The following is a 24,020-nucleotide window of genomic DNA, read 5'->3' on the forward strand; positions in this document are numbered from 1 at the left end:
TAGCGTTTGGCCACAAGATAGTTCCGCCGTAGGGTGTCTTGGAGACTGTTAATACCCAGGTGTGGCTGATATTGCTCTGGGATAACCTTACCCACCACAAAAAAACCCACTCTCCTTACAGCATCCCAGAATAATTGCCCCAGATACTTGTAGGAATACTCCACTGTACTAGAGTAATGAGCTCCAATACCATAGTGACATGGCAGCGTTTGGGGCTATTACTCCAGAATGCTGCAGTGTAATTTGGGAGGACTAGCCGTTGGAGATACATTATTATTCCAGTATTTTTATCATGGCATACTTGGGAGCCATAAATACTCCAACTTCTTTAGTATTTTACAAGGGTGTATTTGGGACTGGTTATTACTCCACATTACTCCATGATTTTCTGAGGGTCTGATAGGGAGACACTATTACTTTAACTTACTATAGTATTATTATAAACATGTATTTGGGAGCCATTATTGTTCTCGGTTACTATTCTTAGAGAAGTATTTTTTTAAAGAAAACAAGAATAATCTAGAGTAATATTTGTTTCCAAAGTGTGTTTGGAAGATATTATTACTCTAAATTAGTCTAGAAGTGTATTCAGGAGCCACTGTTAATTAGATCACTATTTATAGAAGTTTAGTGTATACAAATGCTCGCATAATCTAGAGTGAGAATTGTTTCCAAACTGTATTTGCAAGCCATGGTTACTCTAGATTATTCTAGTATTCTTACAAAAGTGTGTTTTGGAGTCATGAGTACTTTATATCATTGAAATATTTTTATAAGTGTTTTTTTCAGGGAGCCATTATGACTCAAAATTACTCTAGTATTCTTACAAGAGTGCGTTTGAGAACCATTATTACTCTAGATTACTATCGTACTTTTTACAAGACTATATTTAAGTGCCACTATTACACTATATACTCCAGGGTCTTTATAAGAGTGCCATATTTGGATAATCATTATTACTCAAGACTACCACAGTATTTTGCAGAGCTATAATATTTGGGGACCAGTATTGCTTTAGATTACTGCAGCAATCAAATATAGCCAGCATTACTCGAGATTAGTTTTACATTTCTAGAACTGTGCAGTATTTGGACATCTGTTATTACTCTAGCATTTTATAAAAGGTATAGTATTTGGGGAGCCATGATTGCTTTATAATATTGTATTATTTTCTCCAGAGAAACAATATTTCAGCATTCACTATGACTCTATATTGCCTCGGTATTTTCCTTAAGGGTGCATTCTTTGGAAAACAGTAACATTCTAGAGTACTGCAGTATCTTTTATAAGGGTGTAATATTTGGAGGGTCGGTATTACCGTAGTATACTGTAGTAATTTTTCCGAATATAACATAGAAAGGTAAAGTATTTAGGCATCCATTATTAATTTATAGCGATTTAGCATTTTTATAAGAATGTTGTATTAGGAGAGCTACCATTACTCTGGAATACTGTAGTATTTTTTAGCTCTGTATTGCTTGGCTATCCAATATTACTTTAGGTTTCTGCAATATTGTTTCAGGGGCATATTTGAACGGTCCTTATTATTCTGTACTATAATTGTATTACCCGCAGAGCTATTACTAATATACCCTGGTGCAATATTTTTATATGAATGTAGTATTTGGGTTTCATTGTTACTATATTCTATTCCAGGGGTTGTCAACCTTTTTTTTTCTGAGGCCCCACAAACATGCTATAAAAACTCCATGTCTCACCTGTTCCACAATAACTGGTTTTCTGCATATAAAAGCCAGGACCGGCATTAGGGGGTAGCAAGCAGGGCAGTTGCCCAGGGCCCCATGCCACAAGGGGCACTCTGAAGCTAAGTTGCTCAGGCTTCTGCTTCAGCCCCATGCAGTGGGAATTCGGCTTTCTGCCCTGGGCCCCAGCAAGTCTGCTTGGCGGCCCCCCTGAAACCTGCCCGGACCCCCATTGCCCTATTCTATGATTCTTTTAAAATGAGGGTATAATATTTGAGATGTTTACAGTGGTGTAGATCTTGGCAGGCCAATTGTTACTGAAGACTACCGTAGTATTTTTCTCAAAGAGATGCTATTTGGATATCCATTTTTACTCCATATTCCTTTAATATATTTATCAAGGACGTATTTACTTGGCCACTTACTCTCACTCCAGAATACTGTATTTTTTCTTTTCTTAGGCATAATGTTGCATATTCCACATTACTCTATATAACTCTGGTATTTTTAAATAAATGTGTAGCCCATTACTCTAGAATACCGTGATATTTTTCCATAGACATACAATTTAGCATTTATTACTAATAATTACCAGTCATTACGTATAGTATCCAAGCAATTTTATAAAGGTGTCGTATTTGGGCACCACTATTAGTCTAAAATACGGTGGGATTTTCCTCCCCAGAAACCTGTATGTCCAGTATTTATATATTACCTGAATGTATTATAAGAGTGTAATATTTGGGTAGCCATTATTACTCTATAGTGCTGCAGAATTATAATAAGGTTGTAGTATTTGGGAGCCCTTATTTTTCTAGTATCTTATATGGCGTTAGCATTTTGGGGTGCCATTATTACTCTAGAATTTTACAAGAGTTTAGTATTTGGGACCTGTTATTACTTTAGAATATTATTCTAGTGTTTTATAAGGGTGTACTGTTTGGTACTTATATTCCAGTATTTTGTGAGGGCTTAGGTTATAGGAGCCAACATTGCACGAGGACACCACAGTAATATCCTTCCTAAGGCTGTTGTATTTGCGATCATGTATTACTGTTATTACCCTCAAGTACTGTGTCATTTGCCTTGTCAGTGTACATTATTCTAGTATATTTTACAATGGCCCAGGATTGTTACTCTGGCATAGTGTAATACATTTCCTGATCGTTAATAACTTAATAATATTTTTTGTTCATAGCTGCTCTCATGCAAAGGAGGGGCTGAACGTTAGGATCTCCCCATCTAGAATACTGGAGTATTATTTGATTTTGTAGCATTTCTGTAGTAATGCTCATTTCTTTTTCAATAACACCTGACATAGTGGCAACCATTCCTGGCATGTGTTATTGGAAATAGGCGTGAGCTGGAATAGCCATGTGCTTCCCCAAGTCAAGCATACTGGAGTATCTTTAGAAACTGGAGTATTTTGTAGTATTCTCATATCTTCTGATGAGGGATGACTTCATCTGGACAGTTTGAACACTCTTACATACTGTTGTATTGCTACTCCAGTCTTCATGACTACTGCATTCTTGCTCGCGTAGCATAAATACTCCACTATTCCTGGGTACTGCAGTAGAAGCAGTTTGGGTTCTTGGGTACTTTAGCAACATTGCTCTCATACACCTGGCTGCAGTAACACTGATATCTGAGGGGTTTTTTTGTAGGAGTGGTGGGTGAGGTTCTGTGGCCTGCGTTGTGCAGGGGGGTCGGACTGGGTGATCGTAGTGGTCCCTTCTGACCTGGATATCTATGAATCTATATTGAAGTATTCTGAGGTATGACAGCATTCTTTGGAATGACAGTATTTGTACTCTAGCGGTTTTGATACCGTAGCATTGATACTGTAGCATTGGAGTCTGCTGTAGCATTCCTCTATATGTTAATATGTTAATGCAGGACTAGTATGTTACTATTAGTATTTTGGGATCGTGCTTCATTCATCCTCAGGTATAACTGGATGCTCTTGAATTCCTCAATGCTCTAGTATGAACACTGTTTCCTGTTACTCTAGTATTTTACGTAACAGTCTGTCATCCCCCCCACACCCCGGCCAGTGACTGACTGGTAATCATTCTGATATTCCTTAATATTTTAGTACTGATATTGTAATAGTTTGCTGCTCTAATGTTTCACATAATTCTCTGGTATTTTTTCCATAATGACTGATGGGTAACGACCCCTCTTTTCCTCAGTGGGCTAATATTGACAGTGTAAGGGTCAGGTACTGTCGTATTTCCTAGAATAAACTGGTATTTTTTTTCATAACAACTGATTGGTAACCACTCTGGCATTCCTTAACAGTCTAGTATTGACAGTATAATATCCTGTTATGCTAGTTTCCCATGTATTTTACTGGTATTTTTCCCCTCTACTATTGGCCACACCATCCCCAGCAGAACCCAAAACAAGATAGCGTTAACAAAGGACAGATCACCACACCGTCCCTCCAGGCTAAGCCCTGATGTGAAGAGGAACCGGAGCTTTGGGTCACTGTGAACCCAAAGGTTGGTTATGAGACAAATCGACGCCCTTCTACCAGTGGTCAAGGATGTCAGAAGATCTGGGGAGAACCCAGGCCTCTGGGGGATGGAGAGATGGATGGAAAGATGGCAGAGAACAAGAAACTTAGATTTGCTGACCCCCAAGGAATGTATGTATAGGTAGCTGGAACATGTGCTGTTATATCCATTGCATGTACAATTTTTCTTTAAATTATTATTATATTATTATTATTATTATTATATATTTTTTTGCTTTAATTTACAACCCCAGAGTCCCCCCAATTGAGGAAGCAAGAACTACACCAAGGACCACGCAACAAATTATAATCATAATTTTCTTCTACATTACCCCAGGGATCCAGGAAGCGAGCGAGAGAGAGAGAGAAGGAAGGAGAGATGTTAATGGCTATTTTAATACTTTCATGGCTGGACTGGGCATCAGCAAGACAACGAGCAGGTGAGTGAAATCTTCAGCTGGCGGAAATCACAGGAGCTACATGGATTCCCACCAGCTGGGGATCTGATCCTGTTGACCCCAATGGAGCGACGGCCGAGTGACCCCAGCTGGGGATCTGGCCCCATTGACCCCAATGGAGCGACGGCCGAGTGACCCCAGCTGGGGATCTGGCCCCATTGACCCCAATGGAGCGACGGCCGAGTGACCCCAGCTGGGGATCTGGCCCCATTGACCCCAATGGAGCGACGGCCGAGTGACCCCAGCTGGGGATCTGGCCCCATTGACCCCAGTGGAGTGACGGCCGAGTGACCCCAGCTGGGGATCTGGCCCCATTGACCCCAATGGAGAGACGGCCGAGTGACCCCAGCTGGGGATCTGGCCCCATTGACCCCAATGGAGCGATGGCCGAGTGACCCCAGCTGGGGATCTGATCCTGTTGACCCCAATGGAGTGACGGCCGAGTGACCCCAGCTGGGGATCTGGCCCCATTGACCCCAATGGAGTGACGGCCGAGTGACCCCAGCTGGGGATCTGGCCCCATTGACCCCAATGGAGCGACGGCCGAGTGACCCCAGCTGGGGATCTGGCCCCATTGACCCCAATGGAGCGACGGCCGAGTGACCCCAGCTGGGGATCTGGCCCCATTGACCCCAATGGAGCGACGGCCGAGTGACCCCAGCTGGGGATCTGGCCCCATTGACCCCAATGGAGCGACGGCCGAGTGACCCCAGCTGGGGATCTGGCCCCATTGACCCCAATGGAGCGACGGCCGAGTGACCCCAGCTGGGGATCTGGCCCCATTGACCCCAATGGAGCGATGGCCGAGTGACCCCAGCTGGGGATCTGGCCCCATTGACCCCAATGGAGCGACGGCCGAGTGACACCAGCTGTTCTTATTTATTTCCATTGCACAAAAAGGTGATTTATTAAATCACCATCCATCTATAGAATAAGGAACAGAACCCAGGAGTCTGGGCTCCTATTTCCCCTGGCTCCATCCTGTTAGACTCCACTCCCCTCTTAGAACCAGGACTAGAACCCAGGGGTCCTCAGTTCCTTAGATCTCTCCATCTCCTGATGGAAACAAAGGGTGTCCCTGACCCTCATGTTCACCCGGAGCGTCATTCCTCTCCCGCTCTTGGACTCATCACATCTGTTTATTCACATTGCCAGGTGGCAGTCTGACAGAGATCCCTCATTGCCCTGCCAAGGGGCTGGGACAGGAGAGGGCTGTGGGTCGGGAGTGAGGGGCACCGGCAGAGCTGTGGGTGCGGGGCAGGCCAGGGATGGGATAGCAGTGTTTCGACAGCCGGGGGAAGTGGGGGCCAAGACAGAAGGGAGTGGATAGACAGAGACTGCCAAACACAAAATTAACAAAGTTTGTGGTGTGGAGAGGTCTTGGGGATGGAGTGATGGAGAGAGGGAGACAGGAGAAGGGAGGAGACTGACTAGAGGGGCTCCGGTGGGGTGTCTCCCTCTCTGCTGTGGGAGGAGGCTCTCGGGGATGACCTGCCTTGGGTGGTGACGGACAAGATATGTGTATGGGTTTCTGTGGGGACTCAGCCTCTCTCCCCAGCTAAAGGGGGTTCATTGCAGAGCAGGTTGGTTCCACCCCCACCCAGCCCCATCCCCGCACTCACCCTCCGAGCCTTGCTCTGGTATTTTACAGCTTTCTTGGTGTCGGACACAGCTCTTTCCACGTAGTCAACAGAGTGCTCCACGTTATATTCAATGCGGTCAATCATCTCCCCCTGAAACAGAGAGCCCAGGTGAGGGGTAAACCAGCACAGAAAGACTGGCCATCTCAGGGAATGGGACCCAGGCTCTTTGCCCTGCAGGGGGCATTGGCTCCAAAATGGGATTGGCTTGCTCAAGGGGGCAGGGAATGGGACACTGGGCCTTTCCCCTCTAGGAAGGTGCTGTAAGTCAGCAGTGAATTTTATCTGAAAGCTTTTCTGAGTCTTGTGTGCAATGAGTTTCATGAGCCTCAGTCCAGATTCTCGTGGGAGAAGAGTTCCCCGTCACAACATCACAATGGGGCCTTGGCTGGCAGCCCTTTGGAGAGAAGCCAACGGCTGAATTGGAAATCTTGTTGTGAGCTTAAAAACGCACACCATGGGACACCTTTGCAGCCCCTGCTGGACTCTACAAAGCAGCCCCATTTAGTGCTTCCCGGGTGCCAGAACCTTTGAAAGATTGGTGAGTCTGTTTCAGAACTTGTAACGCTGTACATTCTGGAACCAAGAACGTGCACCCTCGATCCACTGATGTTCTAGAAGAGTTCTAGAGTGGACCGTCACCTTACGGTAGGGTGTAAGATAGCGCACCCACCATCTGGAGACTCTCTAGCACTTTTCCTGGCCCCAGAGTGTTGGAATGCTATGGGTTCTAGATGGCAGAACACATGCAGCTGTAAGTATCTTCAGAAGCATCACCATCCAGATCTCTCTGGGTTCTAGACTGGGGAACCCATCTGGCTGTCAAGTGTCCTGCGTTCCAGAATGCATTATGTTCTCGACCATTGCTCATGTCTTTCACGATCCAGAACTCTCACTGTTCTGTAATGCAAAAGACCTCTGAGGTTTTAGTGGCTCAAAGGACTGAGAACTTGGCTAATCCTGAAATGCTGAAGCCAACCATGGGCTCTGAAATCCAGAACGTTATCAGTTCTAGACTGCCATTGCAGGTTCTGGATCATGGAGGCTTAGATTCATGAAGCTGTCAGGTTGAGGTAATAATCTCAGGGGTTCTAGGTTACAGTCCCCTGTAAATTATGGGCTATGTTTCATGGGTTCCATGATATAGAACTTTCTGGGTTTTCTAGTGCAACATCTAAGTTCTAAGGTGCAGAAGGCTGTGGATTCTAGATAATAGTTCATTCTCGGATTTATCATGCCAGAATGGTCCATAATGCATGGATTCCATAATTCAGAGCACAGACTGTTGCATTTAGGTGCAGAAGGCTGTTGGATGCAGATGTCGACTGGACAATAATCTCATGGGTTCAAGGTACAGAACCCTGTACATTCTAGAGCATAGCTCATGGGCTCCATGATCTAGAATTCTGCTGGTTGGAGATTTATTTCTGGGTTCCATGTTCCAGATAGCGGCAGGTTCTAAACTGTAACTCTTGAATGCTAAGATGCAGAATGCTCTTGAGGTAATAATCTCCTGGGTTCCACAGTATAGAACCCTATACATTCCAGACCATATCACATGGGTTCATTGATCCAGAACTCTCTTGGATCTAGGAAAAACGCATGGGTTCTAAGATGCAGAAGACTGTGGATAATAGTTTATGGGCCCCAAGGTTCAGAACCCTGGAACACAGCTAATGGGTTCCACAATCCAGAACTCTTCAGGTTCTAGAGTACATGGGTTCTAGGACCCTGACTTTAGACAATAGCTCATGGGTCCCAAGGTCTAGAACCCTGTATGTTGTAGACCACAGCTCATGGGTTCCACAATCTAGAACTCCCTAGGTTCTAGCCTACAGTATATGGTTTTATGATGCAGAAGGCTGTGGATAATATGGGCCAAAGGTTCAGAACCCTGCAGTCTCCCTGCAGAGGGAGTCTGGATTATAGAAACGAGCATGCCACCATCCCCCAGGGCCTGCAGGTTCTAGACCAGTGTTTTCCCTACGGTGTGCTGTCAGGCCTGAACAGGGGTGCCAAGGAATTTTCTGAAAAACTACAAAGGGGGGAAAGCTGCCTTCTGATTGGTCATCTGCCTCACTGACCTGCCTCCTCCAGGGGTGGAGCAACCAATCAGAGCTCAATATCCCTCTCTTCCCCCCTTCCCCTCCTGTGTGAGCAACGGGTTGGCTCCTCTGCCCCTCCCCTTCCCTCCTACAGATGCCAGCTGGGGGGAGGGGAGGGGAAGAGCCCCTGGAGCTCAAGTTGTGCCACAGCAGAGAAAAAGTTGGGAACCACTATTCTAGACCATTGTTTATGGGTTCCACAATCTAGAACTCTTGGGGTTCTAGATCACAGTGCATAGTTTCTACGATGCAGAAGGCTGTAGGCTGTCGAAAATAGTTCCTGGGCTCCAAGATCGAGAACTCTGCAGGTTCTTAACCACAGCTCCTGGGCCCCACCATCGAGAAGGCTGCGGATTCTAGGCTGAAGCCCACTCTAGACCCAGAACACGGCAGGTTCTAACCTGGCTCTCCACCAACATAGCCATGTCCACAAACATGTCATGCAGCTCGCGGATACTGGTTTCCAGTTTGATGATCTCATTGTGTCGGGTCTCGATCTCATTCAGAGCCTGTTTCGTCATCTGTGAGTCCATTTTGATCTGTGGAAGCAGAAGGGAGTCTGGATTATAGAAACGAGCGTCCCACCATCCCCCAGGGCCTTCTAGTGCTCACCCATTGCTGAAATGCAGCCACCTCTGGGGTGGGGCAGCAGGGTAACAGCACACACTGCTACGCTACATGGGGATTGCTCGCCCTGTGCTGAAATGCAACTGTCCCCAGTGGCACAGCGCCCCCAACACAGCGCTGGGGCACTGGGTTCAGCATTGACTGCCGGGGGGGGGAGGAGCACCCGCTAGTGCTGCACTGGGCTACTGACTTGGTCTCCAATCCAAGTCTGGAACACGGGTAGCCCTGTTTCGGGTGACATCCCAGTCCTGACACTTACATCATCAGTGAAAATAGCCAGTTTGCCGCTCTCCAGCATGTCTTCGAGCTCTTCGTTGGTGGTTGTCCTGCCAGCTGTGAAGGGGATAGAAGGTCAGTGGCCTTGGCCCATTGCTCCAGGGCTGATGGAAGCAAAATCCCCCCCCCCCCACACTGATCCCCCGCTCCCTGAAGCACAGCGCCCCCTAGCGCCGCATGGGGCATCGGGGCCGGTCCTGACTACAATGGGACAGCGCCCTCTACTGAGCTCTGCTCCCTGCAGCACAGCGCCCCCTAGCACCGCACTGGGGCATCGGGGCTGGCCCTGGCTGCCCGGGGAGAGCGCCCCCTGCTGATCCCCCGCTCCCTGCAGCACAGCGCCCCCTAGCGCCGCACTGGGGCATCGGGGCTGGCCCTGGCTGCCCGGGGAGAGCGCCCCCTGCTGATCCCCCGCTCCCTGCAGCACAGCGCCCCCTAGCGCCGCACTGGGGCATCGGGGCTGGCCCTGGCTGCCCGGGGAGAGCGCCCCCTGCTGATCCCCCGCTCCCTGCAGCACAGCGCCCCCTAGCGCCGCACTGGGGTGTGGGGGCCGGCCCTGGCTGCCCGGGGAGAGCGCCCCCTGCTGAGCCCCCGCTCCCTGCAGCACAGCGCCCCCTAGCGCCGCACTGGGGCGTCGGGGCCGGCCCTGGCTGCCCGGGGAGAGCGCCCCCTGCTGAGCCCCCGTTCCCTGCAGCACAGCGCCCCCTAGCGCCGCACTGGGGCGTGGGGGCCGGCCCTGACTGCCCGGGGAGAGCGCCCCCTGCTGATCCCCCGCTCCCTGCAGCACAGCGCCCCCTAGCGCCGCACTGGGGCATCGGGGCCGGCCCTGGCTGCCCGGGGAGAGCGCCCCCTGCTGATCCCCCGCTCCCTGCAGCACAGCGCCCCCTAGCGCCGCACTGGGGCGTGGGGGCCGGCCCTGGCTGCCCGGGGAGAGCGCCCCCTGCTGAGCCCCGGCCCCCGCTCCCTGCAGCACAGCGCCCCCTAGCGCCGCACTGGGGCGTGGGGGCCGGCCCTGGCTGCCCGGGGAGAGCGCCCCCTGCTGACCCCCCGCTCCCTGCAGCACAGCGCCCCCTAGCGCCGCACTGGGGCGTGGGGGCCGGCCCTGGCTGCCCGGGGAGAGCGCCCCCTGCTGACCCCCCGCTCCCTGCAGCACAGCGCCCCCTAGCGCCGCACTGGGGCATCGGGGCCGGCCCTGGCTGCCCGGGGAGAGCGCCCCCTGCTGATCCCCCGCTCCCTGCAGCACAGCGCCCCCTAGCGCCGCACTGGGGTATCGGGGCCGGCCCTGGCTGCCCGGGGAGAGCGCCCCCTGCTGATCCCCCGCTCCCTGCAGCACAGCGCCCCCTAGCGCCGCACTGGGGTATCGGGGCCGGCCCTGGCTGCCCGGGGAGAGCGCCCCCTGCTGATCCCCCGCTCCCTGCAGCACAGCGCCCCCTAGCGCCGCACTGGGGCATTGGGGCTGGCCCTGGCTGCCCGGGGAGAGCGCCCCCTGCTGAGCCCCGGCCCCGCTCCCTGCAGCACAGCGCCCCCTAGCGCCGCACTGGGGCGTGGGGGCCGGCCCTGGCTGCCCGGGGAGAGCGCCCCCTGCTGATCCCCCGCTCCCAGCAGCACAGCGCCCCCTAGCGCCGCACTGGGGCACTGGGGTCACTCAGCACTTTGAGGGTGTGCACACACACACACACACACACACACCCCCCCTCGGGCCCTGATTCCCACCGGCAAGGGGAAGTGCCGCACTCCCTCTTACACACACACACAACCACAGCTTCCCACCCTGCAACGGCCTCCCCCCGAATCCACACATACTTATCTCCAGCTGCCTCTGGATCCGATCCTTGCAGCGGTCCCGGTATTTGGACTGGGTGGCGTTGTACTCCGTCATCACCTCCACGAACTTACGGGACAGGGTGGAGTGCTGGGGGGAGGGGGCGGGGAAGGGAGACACCGTGAGAGACGCAGAGCGGGACGATTTCTTTTTGGTTTCCCTTCGGTGGCGGAAGCGTGTGGTGCTGAGTGAGCTTGTGAGTGATCCGCCCTCGGCTTAGTGGAGGGAGGGTTGCGGGGAGCTGTGATGGGAGAGAGCTGGAGAGGTGGGGAAGGAAGGGATGGAAGAGAGAGGATGGCTCCAGAAGTTGATGATGCTGAGGCTGGGGCTTCAGGAGGGAGGGATATTGGGGGCTGGAAGATGGAGGGATATCTGTGTTGGGGGGTGATGGCGGAGGGATACCTGTGTTGGGGGGGTGATGGCGAAGGGATACCTGTGTTGGGGGGGTGATGGCGAAGGGATACCTGTGTTGGGGGGTGATGGCGGAGGGATACCTGTGTTGTGGAGGGTGATGGCGGAGGGATACCTGTGTTGGGCGGGGGTGATGGAGGAGGGATACCTGTGTTGGGGGGGTGATGGCGAAGGGATACCTGTGTTGGGGGGTGATCGCGGAGGGATACCTGTGTTGGGGGGGTGATGGCGGAGGGATACCTGTGTTGTGGAGGGTGAGGGCGAAGGGATACCTGTGTTTGGGGAAGGCGAGGGATACCTGTGTTGGGGGGGTGATGGCGAAGGGATACATGTATTGTGGAGGGTGAGGGCGAAGGGATACCTGTGTTTGGGGAAGGAGAGCGATATCTGTTTTGGGGGGGGTGAGGGCGGAGGGATACCTGTGTTTGGAGAAGGCGAGGGATACCTGTGTTGTGGCGGGTCAGGGCGGAGGGATACCTGTGTTGTGGCGGGTGAGGGCGGAGGGATACCTGTGTTTGGAGAAGGCGAGGGATACCTGTCTTGGGGGGGGTGATGGCAGAGGGATACCTGTTTTGGGGGGGGTGATGGCGGAGGGATACCTGTGTTGTGGCGGGTGAGGGCGGAGGGATACCTGTGTTGTGGCGGGTGAGGGCGGAGGGATACCTGTGTTTGGAGAAGGCGAGGGATACCTGTGTTGGGGAGGGGGGTGATGGCGGAGGGATACCTGGGTTGCGGGGTGGGGGGGGGCTGATGGTGGAGGGATACCTATGTTGTGGAGGGTGAGGGCGGAGGGATACCTGTGTCTGGGGAGAGGAAGGCGGAGGGGATAGGAATACCTGTGTTTGGGGGAGTGAGGGCAGAGGGATACTTGTAATTGGGGGCGTCGAGGAGGGACGGATACCTGTGTCGGGGGGGGGCGGAGGGATACCTGTGTCGGGGGCGGGGGGGCGGAGGGATACCTGTGTCGGAGGGGCGGAGGGATACCTGTGTCGGGGGGGGCGGAGGGATACCTGTGTCGGGGAGGGCGGAGGGATACCTGTGTCGGGGGGGCGGAGGGATACCTGTGTTTTACGGATCCGCAGGTCAGCCGAGGACCGGTTCAGCCCCTCCTCCTGCTCAATGCTCTGCTCGATGGCTGCGGAGAGACATGAGGAGCAGCGTCAGAGCCGCGGACCCCTTGGCATGGAAGAAGGGGACTATTTCTCAGGGCGGAGTGACATGCCCTGGAGGGGAGGGGGTGCGGGACCAGCCAATATGGCCACGCGGGCTCGTACCTTTCAACTTGGAGCGCACCTTGTTGGCCGTCTTCTTGATGTCGGCCGTGAGGTCCTCCAGCTCCTGCTTGGTCTCTGCACGGGGGGGAAGAGAGGGGCATGAGGTGGAAGAGTCTCCACCATGCCCGCCTCCCACACTGGGGCTGAGGCCACCTTCCTGGCCCCCTGGGATCCCCATGGCGGGCACGTCCCCTCCCTGCCCCCCTTCCACACGGGGGGCGGGGCCTGGAAGAGTGGGGTGAATAAAGGGTGAATGGAGAGAAGCGTGGCTACGGATAGGTAGGTGCATTCACAGGATGACAGGATGGAGGCAGGGATGGAGGGACAGAGTGACGAAGAGATGGAGGGCGGGACGGACAGTTGGGTAGGCAGATGGAGGGCTGGCTAGAGGGCTGGTGGACAGACAGACGGATGGGTGGCTGGACAGATGGAGGACGAGGAGGCGAGAGGGATGGATGGATAGCTGGAGGTGGGGAGGGATGAAGGCACAGAGAGACGGATGGCAGGAGGAAGGGGGAGGGATGTATGGGCGGACAGGGATGAATGAAAGGAGAGGGTTGGACAGACAGAGGGGGGTGTATGCGGATAGGTCGGTAGGTCGGTAGGTAGGTAAAGGGGTGAAAGGGTTGATAGATGAAGGAAGGAGGAAGGAAGGGGTGGATGGACTCCTCTAGGTTCCGTCCTCTTCTCCCCCCAGCAGAGCAGGGAGGCGATGGGGCTCAGAGACCACCCCCCCCCAGCCTGGGGCACCCCAACTCACTCTCGTCTGGGTTGGGAGCAGCCAGGATGGCGCTGTGCTGCTTCTTCACCTGCTCCACGTCCTCCGACAGCTTCTCTATGCAGCCGCGGATTTCCTCCACCTGGGGGTGGACAGACGGACAGATACATGCGGGGGGAACCGCAGTCTCCAGGCATATCAGGATGGGGCGCTGTGCTGCAGGGAGCGGGGCGGGGGGCTCGGTAGGGGGCAGCGTGCTGCAGGGAGCGGGGTGGGGGCTTGGTAGGGGGCGCTCTCCCCTGGCATTCCATGCTGGCCCCAATGCCCCAGCGCAGCACTAGGGGGTGCTGGGCTAAGGCCCTGGGTCTTGTCCCATATCACCCCCTAGCACCATGCTGTGGCGTTGGAAATGAACTTCCTCCTGCCCCCCGCACCCTACCCGCCATGGCTGCAGAATTAACTAGGCCAGGTGTATAATTTACGACATCACCACCTGCGTGCGAAGGACAAACTGCATCATTAGTGAGCTCCTTTGCCTGTTAATCACCCTGTCTGAATATTAATGAGGCCAGCTGCACGCTAATTCAGAACCACCTGCCTTGGCAGGAGTTATTTCAGGTTACACAGAAACCCCATGTCGCGAGCTAAGGGGCTAAGATGCAGCCAGGTCTGGGGTATGGCAGCTGGGTGAGGAGTAGGACTGGGGTTGCCAACTGCCTAGTCACACAAACCCAAACACCCTTGCTCCGCCCCCCACCCCCGCCTCCCCCTTCCCCAAGGCCCCATCCCTGCCCTGCCCCTTCTCCGAGGCCCCGTCCCGCTCCCTCCATTCCCTCTCCCTCTGTCGCTCGCTCTCCCCCACTCTCACTCACTTTCACGAGGCTGGGGCAGGGGACTGGGGTGTGAGAGGGGGTGCGGGCTCTGGGCTGGGGCCGAAGGGTTTGGAGTGTGGGAGGGGGCTCTGGGCTGAGCCTGGGACAGGGAGTTGGGGTGCAAGCTCTGGGAGGGAGTTTGGGTGCTGGAGGGGGCTCCAGGCTGGGGCAGGGGGTTGGGGTGCAGGAGGGGCTGTGGGGTGAAGGCTCCAGGAGGGGGCTCATGGCAGGGGACTCCGCGCCCTGCCCCTGGAGGGGGGGGCAGGGAACTCCGCGAGCTGCCCCTGCCTGCAGGCACCACCCCCGCAGCTCCCATTGGCTGCAGTTCTCGGCCAGTGGGATCCGTGGAGTTGGCGCTCGGGGCAGGGGCAGTGCGCGGAGTCCCTCTCCCCTTCCAGAGGCCACAGGGACATGTCGGACACTTCCGGGAGAGGTGCAGGGCCAGGGCAGGCAAGGAGCCTGCCTTAGCCCCGCTGCGCCGACGAACTTTTAGTGCCTAAAATCTCCCGGTTTGGCTTCAGTAGCCTCCGGCAGACAGAGCCCGATTCCGGGAGACTCCCAGTGAAACCGGGACCAACTCATATGAAGAGCAGCCTTTCATCTCTCACCTGTTCGAAGAATTCGTCCATAAAATGATCCCGGTCCACATGAACCACCTCTTCTTCATCGTCGCTGTCTTTGGCCTGGAGAGGAGAGAAGAGAAGACGTTAGATCCTGCGCTGTCTCCCCCAGATGCACACGGATCCCAGCGGCCACCTTCGAACAATTTCCAGGGTGGGCAGGCATGTATCACACAACCCAGCCCTGAGATGCAGCCACCTCTAGGGTGGGACAGCTGGGGAACAGCCACACAGCAACACCACGTAGGGATGGCTCACCCAGCCCTGAAATGCGGCCATTTCTGGGGTGGAGCACAGCAGTTGTCCTGCAATTTAGGACATAAAATGCCCTTCGACACCAATCTGCAGTTCCCCCGTGCTATTCAAGCCATGAGCTCCCCCACCCACAACTCTGTTGAAACACCCATTAGCTAGCTATCTATCCCCATTTGGGTTGCCAACCCTCCAGGATTGGCCTGGAGCACCAGGATTTAATGAGTAATCTTTCATTAAAGATAATGTCATGTGAGGAAACCTCCAGGAATTCATCCAACCAAAGTTGGCAAACCTACTTTGGGGTGCTGTCCTATACACCACATTGCCCATGGTGGCCTGCAAGGCCTACAAAGGCCAACAGAGCCTGGGCCTGGAGTAGTTTGTTGGCTGGACAGGGAGGCTGAATCTTGGGAGAGGGGAAAAATTGAGAACCTGGCTTTGACCCTCTTTAGGCCAAAAGCCTTCAGGGAATAGGACCCAGTGCTCCCCACTAAAGACAGGGGTGGCTCTGGGGTCTTGCATCCACCCCACAGTTAACAATGGGCGATGCTGTGTCTGGTTTTGGCAGAGGAGGCAGGAAGCGGGATGTGGAGGCAAGAGATTAAGAGGAGGGGTCCCCCTAAATAATTTCACTGGGGTTCCCCATCCATCCTTCCCCACCAAACACTAAAGTCAGCCTGGCCTAAAGAAGGAACAGATCTACTGCAACAGCTGGGGAAACTGAGGCACTGAGTGCCAAAGGGGGTGGAACAAGGTCATGCAGTGCTAAGACTAGAACCCAGCAACCCTGACCCCCATCCCTCCCTTCCTGCTCTAACCCACTAGACCCACTCCCCTACCAAGCCAGGGATAGAACCCAGGCATCCTGACTCCTAGCCCCATCTATTCTAACCCATTACATCCCACAGATAGAGGGGTGTCTGTATGGAGATGGACAGACAGATATTTGTTTTGGAGGATAGGGAGATCTATCTATAGAATCGTAGGACAGGAAGGGACCTCAAGAGGTCATCTAGTCCAGTCCCCTGCACTCATGGCAGGGCTAAGTATTACCTAGGCCACCCCTGACAGGTGTTTGTCCAACCTGCTCTTAAAAATCTCCAATGATGGAGACTCCACAACCACCCTGGGCAATTTCTTCCAGGGCTTAACCACCCTGACAGGTAGGAAGCTTTTCCTGATGTCCAGCCTAAACCGCCCTTGCTGCAATTAAGCCCATTGCTTCTCGTCCTAGCCTCAGAGGTTAAGAACAATTTTTCTCCCTCCTCCGTGTAACAACCTTTTACATACTAGAAAACTGTTCTCATGTCCCCTTTCCGTCTTCTCTTCTCCAGACTAAACAAACCCAGTTCTTTCAATCTTCCCTCACAGCTCATGGGTTCTAGACCTTGAGTCGTTTTTGCCACTCTTCGCCGGACTCTCTCCAATTTGTTCACATCCTTCCTGAAATGTGGCACCCAGAACTGGACCTGATACTCCACTTGAGGTCTAATTAGAGCGGAAGAATTACTCCTCGTGTCTTGCTGACAACACTCCTGCTGATACAGCCCAGAAGGATGTTTGCTTTTTTTTGCAACAGTGTGACACTGTTGACTCACACTTAGCTTGTGATCTGCTCTGACCCCCAGATCCCTGTCCGCAGTCCTCCTTCCTAGGCCATCATTTCCCATTCTGTATGTGTGCAACTGATTGTTCCTTCCTAAGTGGAGTACTTTGCATTTGTCCTTATTGAATTCCATCCTATTGGCTTCACACCATTTCTCCAGTTCGTCCAGAGCATTTTGAATTTTAATCCTATCCTCCAAAGCGCTTGCAACCTCCCAGCTTGGTATGGTCCGCAAACTTTATAAGTGTCCTCTCTATGTCATTATCTAGATCATTGATGAAGATATTGAACAGAACCGGACAGTGGCGCTGGAATATTTTTAAGAGTGGGGGTGCTAAAAACCAGCCCCCTTATCCCTACCCACTCCTCCACCCCCGAGAGCGGAGGCTGGGACCCCGGGCGTGTGGGGACGGCAGCCGAAACCCGGGGTGCCAGCTGGGACCCCAGGCACGGGGCTGGCAGTCAGGAACCCGGGAGTGCTGCAGCACCCCTCGCACCCCTAGTTCCCGCGCTTATGGAACTGGATCCAGAACTGATCCCTGCGGAACCCCACTCATTACGCCCTTCCAGCATGAGTGTGAACCACTGATAATGCCTCTCTAGGAATGGTTTTCCAACCAGTTTTGTACTTATGTATCTAGTTCTCTCTCTGTCTCTACTGAGATATGGCTCTCTCTGCAGCTAAGATCTATCTCAGCTAAAAAAACCACGAGGTGTCCGGTGGCACTTTAAAGATGAACAGATTTATTGGGGCCTAAGCTTTCGTGGGTAAAAAACCCACTCCAAATAAATCTGTTCGTCTTTAAGGTGACTCCTCGTTGTTTTTGTGGATACAGACTAACACGGCTACCCCTCTGATACTTAGCTCAGCTAGCTACAGACTCCTTTACCTCGGCCAGTGGTTCTCAACCTGGGGTATGTGTACTCCTGGGGGTACACACAGATCTTCCAGAGAGGACATCACCTCAGTTAGATATTTGCCTAGTTTTACAGCAGGCTACATGAAAAGCACCAGCCAAGTCAGTCCAAACTAAAATTTCATACACTGATTGGTTTATAGTGCTCTGTATACTACATACTGAAATGCGAGTACAATATTTATATTCCAGTTGATTTACTTCATAATTATATGGTAAAAAGGAGAAAGTCAGCAATTCGTCAGTAGTAATGTGCTGTGACACGATTTGTATTTTTATGTCTGATTTTGTAAGCAAGTAGTTTTTAAGTGCGGTGCAACTGGGGGGGTACGCAAGACAAATCAGACTCCTGAAAGGGGTACAGTCATCTGGAAAGGTTGAGAACCACTGATCTAGGCTTTGAGGGATTTAATTTTTATTGTTAAACATCGATTTCACCGTACACACACACAGAGCAATGAAACAAAATATTTCCATCCATAACAACTGAAACTGACAACTGGGCAAAGTAAGGAAGATTTTGCCTGAGAGGAGAGTTTGATTTAAGTGTACGCTTATGCGTTGACATGTGATGTGGACAATTGGTGTTGTAATGGTTACAACGCTTTTTGAATCTCAGCATTTCCTGCCATTAAATAATTATGGCCTCATGCCCCCAGGGAATTTCCCACAACTCTGAAAATTGAAATCAATACAAACACAAAAAATTGCGTGAACCCCATAATTTTGTGCACCAATGAAAATTTAAATTGACAAAAATCGGAAAAAAATGCTTAAAAATAAACATCAAAATTAATTTTAAAAAGTCAAATTCTTCCAACTCTACCTTTATTTATCCATCCCTATACACCCCCATCTCTTCCCACTACACCCCATCTATCTATCTAATCTATCTATCTATCTATCTATGCCCATACACCCACCCATCTATCTATCTATCTATCTATCTTTGCCCATACACCCATCTATCTAATCTATCTATCTATCTATCTATCTATCTCATGCTCCTCCATTCCACAGCCCTACGTGCAGCCCTGTCTATGCCACGACTATACTCCACTTACATAAGACGCTTTCCAAACTTGATCTAACCCCAGGCGACATGGTCTGGACTGCCGGTGTGGAAACATCCCCCCTGGGTGGGCTATGCTCCCTGCACAGAGCCCCAGCACTGCAGGGAGTGTATCGGCATGGGCCAGGGGGTCCCACCCCAGAGCTGGGGGGGAGAAAGACCCATCCCCCGAAGCTGGAGAGAGATGGGGTGTCCCAAAGGCGCTCCAGGAGGGGAGGGGTCTGGGATCGAGACAGGGAGGGGTGAAGATGGGTTGGGGAGGGGCTGTGGCCGAGGCTGTGTCTGTGTGCCTCTCCTGGAGGGCATTCTGGCTGGCATCTCTCATGCGTCTCCTTCGCTTCAAGGTCACTGCTTGGTGTGTTGGAGCGGTGACATAACGCACACGCTTCGGTGGCTGGGGGGGAAAGGGGGTGGAGGGCAGCCCATCCTCCTCTTGGGGGGCTCTCACCTTCCCATTGTCCTTCCAGGAACCTGTCATCCCCAAAATAACCCGCCTCCGGAGTGGCGTCAGCGCTGACCCAATGCCCCAGTGCGTCACTAGGGGGCGCTGTGCTGCAGGGAGCCCGGCGGGGGCTCAATAGGGGGCGCTCTCCCCTGGCAGTCAGGGCTGGCCGCATTGCCCCAGTGCGGCGCTAGGGGGTGCTGTGTTGCGGGGAGTGGGGCGTTCAAGATTCAGGTGTCCTCCCTATAGCCTCTGTTGTCATACAGGGAGGAGGGGTCCCCCCCAAAACGTAGCTAGACTGCTCCCCACTCCTTGTTCTCTGGCCCTCCTGCGCCCCATCTCTCCTCCTGACCCCTCCCCAGAGACAAGCCGTCCACACCCTTTCACCAGCCTGCCCGGCCATACGACACACAGGCTGTGTGTGTGTGTATTTGTGCCTGGGGTTTTGTGGCTGGGGGGGTGTGTGTGTGTGTGTCTGCAGGCCGGCGTGTTTGCCTGGTTGTGTGCTTTCGTGCACACCTGCGGGTTTGGGGCTGTGAGTGGAACAGAGCCACACACCACTGACGTATCCCAGCGTGTGTTTGTGTCAAGGCATCTCTCGACCTTTGACTGCGCACCTCTAGCCTGGCGGCTGTGTGGGCGCGTGTGTGTTGTTCGGTGCCGCTGGGTGCCCTGCTGGGCGGGTGTGGTCTTTGTGCTGGTGTGTCTCTGTGGGTGTTTGTGGATGTGTGTCTCTCTGTGCCTGTTTCCTGCCCTCCCGGTGTCTGTCTGCACAGCCTGTCAGTCGCCAGTTCCCTTCCCCTGCAGCTCTTTTCTCGGGCCGGCTTTCTGCTGCAGCATCATGCAGGGATCTCCATCACGGGCAGCCTGCAGCATGGACAGGCAGGGAAGAGGGGAGTCCTGGGGGGAACCAAGGGATTCAAGCCCCGCAACCAGGGGAAAGTCTAGGCTGGGTTCGGGATGGGAGCAGGGGGGGAGATGGATGACGTAAGAAGCACTGTGGGGGGATGTTCAAATTGTAGGGAAAGTGATGGAAATCCAGAGCTCTGAGAGGGGAGTGGGGTCTAGTGGGTTAGAGTGTGTGTGTGTGGGGGGGGGTGGGGCTGGGAGCCAGGACTCCTGGGTTCTCTCCTCAGCTCTGGGAGGGGAGTGGGGTCTAATGGGTCAGAGCAGGGGGGCTGGGAGTCAGGACTCCTGGGTTCTATCCCTGACTCTGGGGGGGGGGGGGGGAGTGGGGTCTAGTGGGTTATAGCAGGCGGGGCTGGGAGCCAGGACTCCTGGGTTCTCTCCCCAGCTCTGGGAGGGGAGTGGGGTCTAGTGGGTTAGAGCGGGGGCAGGGGCTGGGAGCCAGGACTCCTGGGTTCTCTCCCCGACTCTGGGAGGGGAGTGGGGTCTAGTGGGTTAGAGCAGGGGGAGCCAGGACTCCTGGGTTCTCTAGCAGGGGCATAGGGTCAAGCTGTATAAGCAGGGGTGTCCCCCCACCCATGGCCGTTAAACAGCTGCCACACCCCACCCCAGGGGCAGCTGCATCTCAGTGCCGGGGGAGCGACGCTGACAGGCCCCCAAAGCGCTGGGTTGCTCCTGCGGAGTAATCCTTGATCATAATTAGTGCTATGGCTCCCGTTCGCTCCCGGCCCCCGAGAGGCGCGCAGCGTATTTAGCAGCACGGCCCCCCCCTCGCTGGCTGAGGAAAACCCAGGGCACCAGCGTCACAGCACTGGGCTAAAAAAAGACTCAGCTGCCCAAATATGGATCCACTTAAACAGCTTCATGGCTGCTCGGCCCACGACTGCTGCCCCCCCATCCGTGGATTCTCCCCCGTACCGCCTCCGCTCTGACTACTAGACCCTACTCCCTTCCCATAGCCGGCACAGAACCCAGGTGTCCTGGCTCCCACCTCCCTGCTCTAACCACTACACCCCACTCCCCTCCCAGAGCCGGGGCAGAACCCAGGTGTCCTGGCTTCCACCCCCCTGCTCTGACCACTAGACCCCACTCCCCTTCCAGAGCTGGCACAGAACCCAGGAGTCCTGGCTCCCAACCTGCTCTAACCCATTAGACCCCACTTTCTTCCCAAAGGGTTGTGTTTGGAAGGGACAGAGAGTCGGGGGGTTATGGGAAGAGAGAGAGAGAGAAAGGACGCTTATAGGGATGGATGGCTAGACAGACAGAAAGATAGATGGGGTGTAGGAGGATGGATGGGTAGGCTGGTAGATGGAGGGAGTATATGGGGATGGATGGATAGGTAGGTAGATGGAGGGGAAAAAGGGGATGGATGGGTAGATATATAGAGGGGACATAAGGGGATAGATGCATAGAAGGATTGGTAGATAGATGGAGGGAGTGTATGGGGCTGGCTGTCTTGGTAGATAGATAGTTGGAGAGGGTATATGGGGATGGATGGGTAGATGGATGGAGGGGGATATACAGAGATGGATGGACAGATGGACAGACAAAGGGGGCATATGGGGATGGATGGACGGATGGATGGGATATATGGAGATGGATGGATGGATAGATAGAGGGGGTATATGTGGATGGATGGATGGATGGATAGATGGGGGGGTATATGTGGATGGATAGATGGATGGATGGATGGATGGATGGATGGATAGATGGGGGGGTATATGTGGATGGATGGATGGATGGATAGATGGGGGGGTATATGTGGATGGGTGGATAGATGGGTAGATGGATGGAGGGGGATATACAGAGATGGATGGACAGATAGACAGACAAAGGGGGTATATGGGGATGGATGGACGGATGGATGGGATATATGGAGATGGATGGATGGATAGACAGAGGGGGTATATGTGGATGGATGGATGGATGGATGGATAGATGGGGGGGTATATGTGGATGGATGGATGGATAGATGGGGGGGTATATGTGGATGGATGGATGGATGGATGGATAGATAGAGGGGGTATATGTGGATGGATGGACGGATGGATGGATAGATGGGGGGTATATGTGGATGGATGGATGGATGGATAGATGGGGGGGTATATGTGGATGGATGGATGGATAGATGGGGGGGTATATGTGGATGGATGGATGGATGGATAGATGGGGGGGTATATGTGGATGGATGGATGGATGGATGGATAGATGGGGGGGTATATGTGGATGGATGGATGGATGGATAGATGGGGAGGTATATGTGGATGGGTGGATGGAGAGGATATATGGAGATGGATGGATGGATGGATCTTCCAAACTTTCTAATCTCCCCTCTCTGCCCCCATCCTAGAAGGGACCCAGAGCCCCTGCTCCCCCCGTGCTGGGTGACCCAGATTCATTCCCTGCTCCTGTCCAGTCTGTCCCTCCGTTACCCTGGGGGTCCCAGCCCCACACTGCGGGGCTGGTAGGACCCAACTGCCTCTGGCACCAGATGTGGGCCGATGCTTAATCTGTAATGAAAGAGGTGCCGGGGCACAAGCAATTTTTTTACATTCATACCTGACGCAGCGAGCCCAAACCTGCCGGGGCTCTGACCTGCCGAGCCCAGAGGTGCCGGGGCTCTGACCTGCCGAGCCCAAAGCTGCCAGGGCCGTGACCTGCCGAGCCCAGATCTGCCGGGGCCGTGACCTGCCGAGCCCAGAAGTGCCGGGGCCGTGACCTGCCGAGCCCAAGGGTGCCGGGGCTCTGACCTGCCGAGCCCAGGGGTGCCGGGGCTCTGACCTGCCGAGCCCAGGGGTGCCGGGGCTCTGACCTGCCGGGGCCCTGGCACAAATTACGCCCTGGCACTTCACCTTGACAGTAATAGCAACCAGGCTGGAGTCCGGGTCCCCACCAACTGTGGGGCTCCAGCCACTGCTCTGGGGTCTCAGGGCTGAAAGGGTCGGGAGGGGACAGGGTGTGCGTGTGTTGGAGAGAGACAGCATGTGTCTATGTGACTGTGTGTGTGTGTGAGAGAGGCTGTGTCTTTCTGTGTGTGTTCAGGAGAGCTTGCGTGTATCTCTGTGTGTGTCGCTATGTCTGTATGTGTAAAAGAGGCTATGTTTGTGTGGGAGCGGTTGTGTGTGTGTGACTGTGTGTCTGAGGGTGTATGAGACAGATTGTGAGCATCCGTGAGACTTGTGTGCGGGGGTGTGGCTCTGCATCTTTGACATTGTGTGTGTGAGAGCGAACGTGTGTGTGTGTGACAGTGGCTTGTGTGACAGAGACACTGAGAGTGTGACTGTGTGGGGGAACAGAGATGTTGTGTGTGTCTGTGTGTGTGTGAGAGAAAGTGCAGGTGTGTGTCTCCGAGTGAGTGGGTGTGTGTATTGGAGAGAGGGTGTACGCTGGAGAGCGTGAGCGTGTGTGTTTCACAGAGAGACTGTGTGTGTGTATTGGGGGGGGGTGTGCTGCGGGGAGAGAGAGTCTGGCTGTCTGGCTGTGTCCGCATGTCTCTGTCTGCTGGGCTGGTACCCCCCCCCCCCGCCCCCTTGCAGTGAAACCTTCCAGAGGAGCCAATAAAACCCAGCGCTAAAGGCCCAGACCCCAGCCAAGTATCTGCCCCCTGCCAGGCACCCTGAGCTGGGGCGACCGATGGGGAGAGACAGAGGCGCCCCGTCGCGGCTGCCCTCTCCCCCCACCCCGGGCACCTGCATTGCAGCTGTCTGGCGGGGCGGGACTGGTGGGCAGGAACGTGGAGCTACGGTTAGACACACACAGACACACACGGCCTGTG

General features: G+C 53.9%; 1 protein-coding gene across 3 annotated transcripts; it reads right to left on the reverse strand.

Annotated features, from left to right (window-relative positions):
* Nucleotides 1–4,466: 4,466 nt before the first annotated feature.
* On the reverse strand, nt 4,467–15,104 carry STX1B (syntaxin 1B). 3 transcript variants are annotated; one of them, XM_077819758.1, is made up of 9 exons: nt 15,036–15,104; nt 13,598–13,697; nt 12,838–12,912; nt 12,625–12,698; nt 11,134–11,242; nt 9,314–9,387; nt 8,829–8,966; nt 6,305–6,415; nt 4,467–4,544 (listed from the first exon to the last, which is right to left on the reverse strand). In XM_077819758.1, exons 1-9 carry the CDS (start codon nt 15,054–15,056, stop codon nt 4,467–4,469), a joined length of 780 nt encoding a protein of 259 aa, XP_077675884.1. In that variant the 5' UTR covers nt 15,057–15,104. The 3 variants fall into 3 exon arrangements, with proteins under 3 accessions (XP_077675884.1, XP_077675883.1, XP_077675882.1); XM_077819757.1 differs by having other exon boundaries at nt 4,467–4,547; nt 15,036–15,093; XM_077819756.1 differs by lacking the exon at nt 4,467–4,544 and having other exon boundaries at nt 6,219–6,415; nt 15,036–15,093.
* Nucleotides 15,105–24,020: the final 8,916 nt, after the last annotated feature.

Source organism: Eretmochelys imbricata, chromosome 6, assembly GCF_965152235.1.
Source record: "Eretmochelys imbricata isolate rEreImb1 chromosome 6, rEreImb1.hap1, whole genome shotgun sequence".
Lineage (NCBI taxonomy): Eukaryota > Metazoa > Chordata > Testudines > Cheloniidae > Eretmochelys > Eretmochelys imbricata.

Bases quoted from the DNA above. Each gene is read 5' to 3' on its own strand.
- STX1B (XM_077819757.1), bottom strand. From the start codon at position 15,056: ATGGACGAATTCTTCGAACAG. The intron at 12,913-13,597 runs GTGAGTTGGGGT...CCCCCCGTGCAG, and splicing joins TGCTCCCAACCCAGACGAGA to AGACCAAGCAGGAGCTGGAG. The intron at 4,548-6,304 runs GTGAGTGCGGGG...GGGGTAATGTAG, and splicing joins ACCAGAGCAAGGCTCGGAGG to AAGAAAATTATGATTATAAT.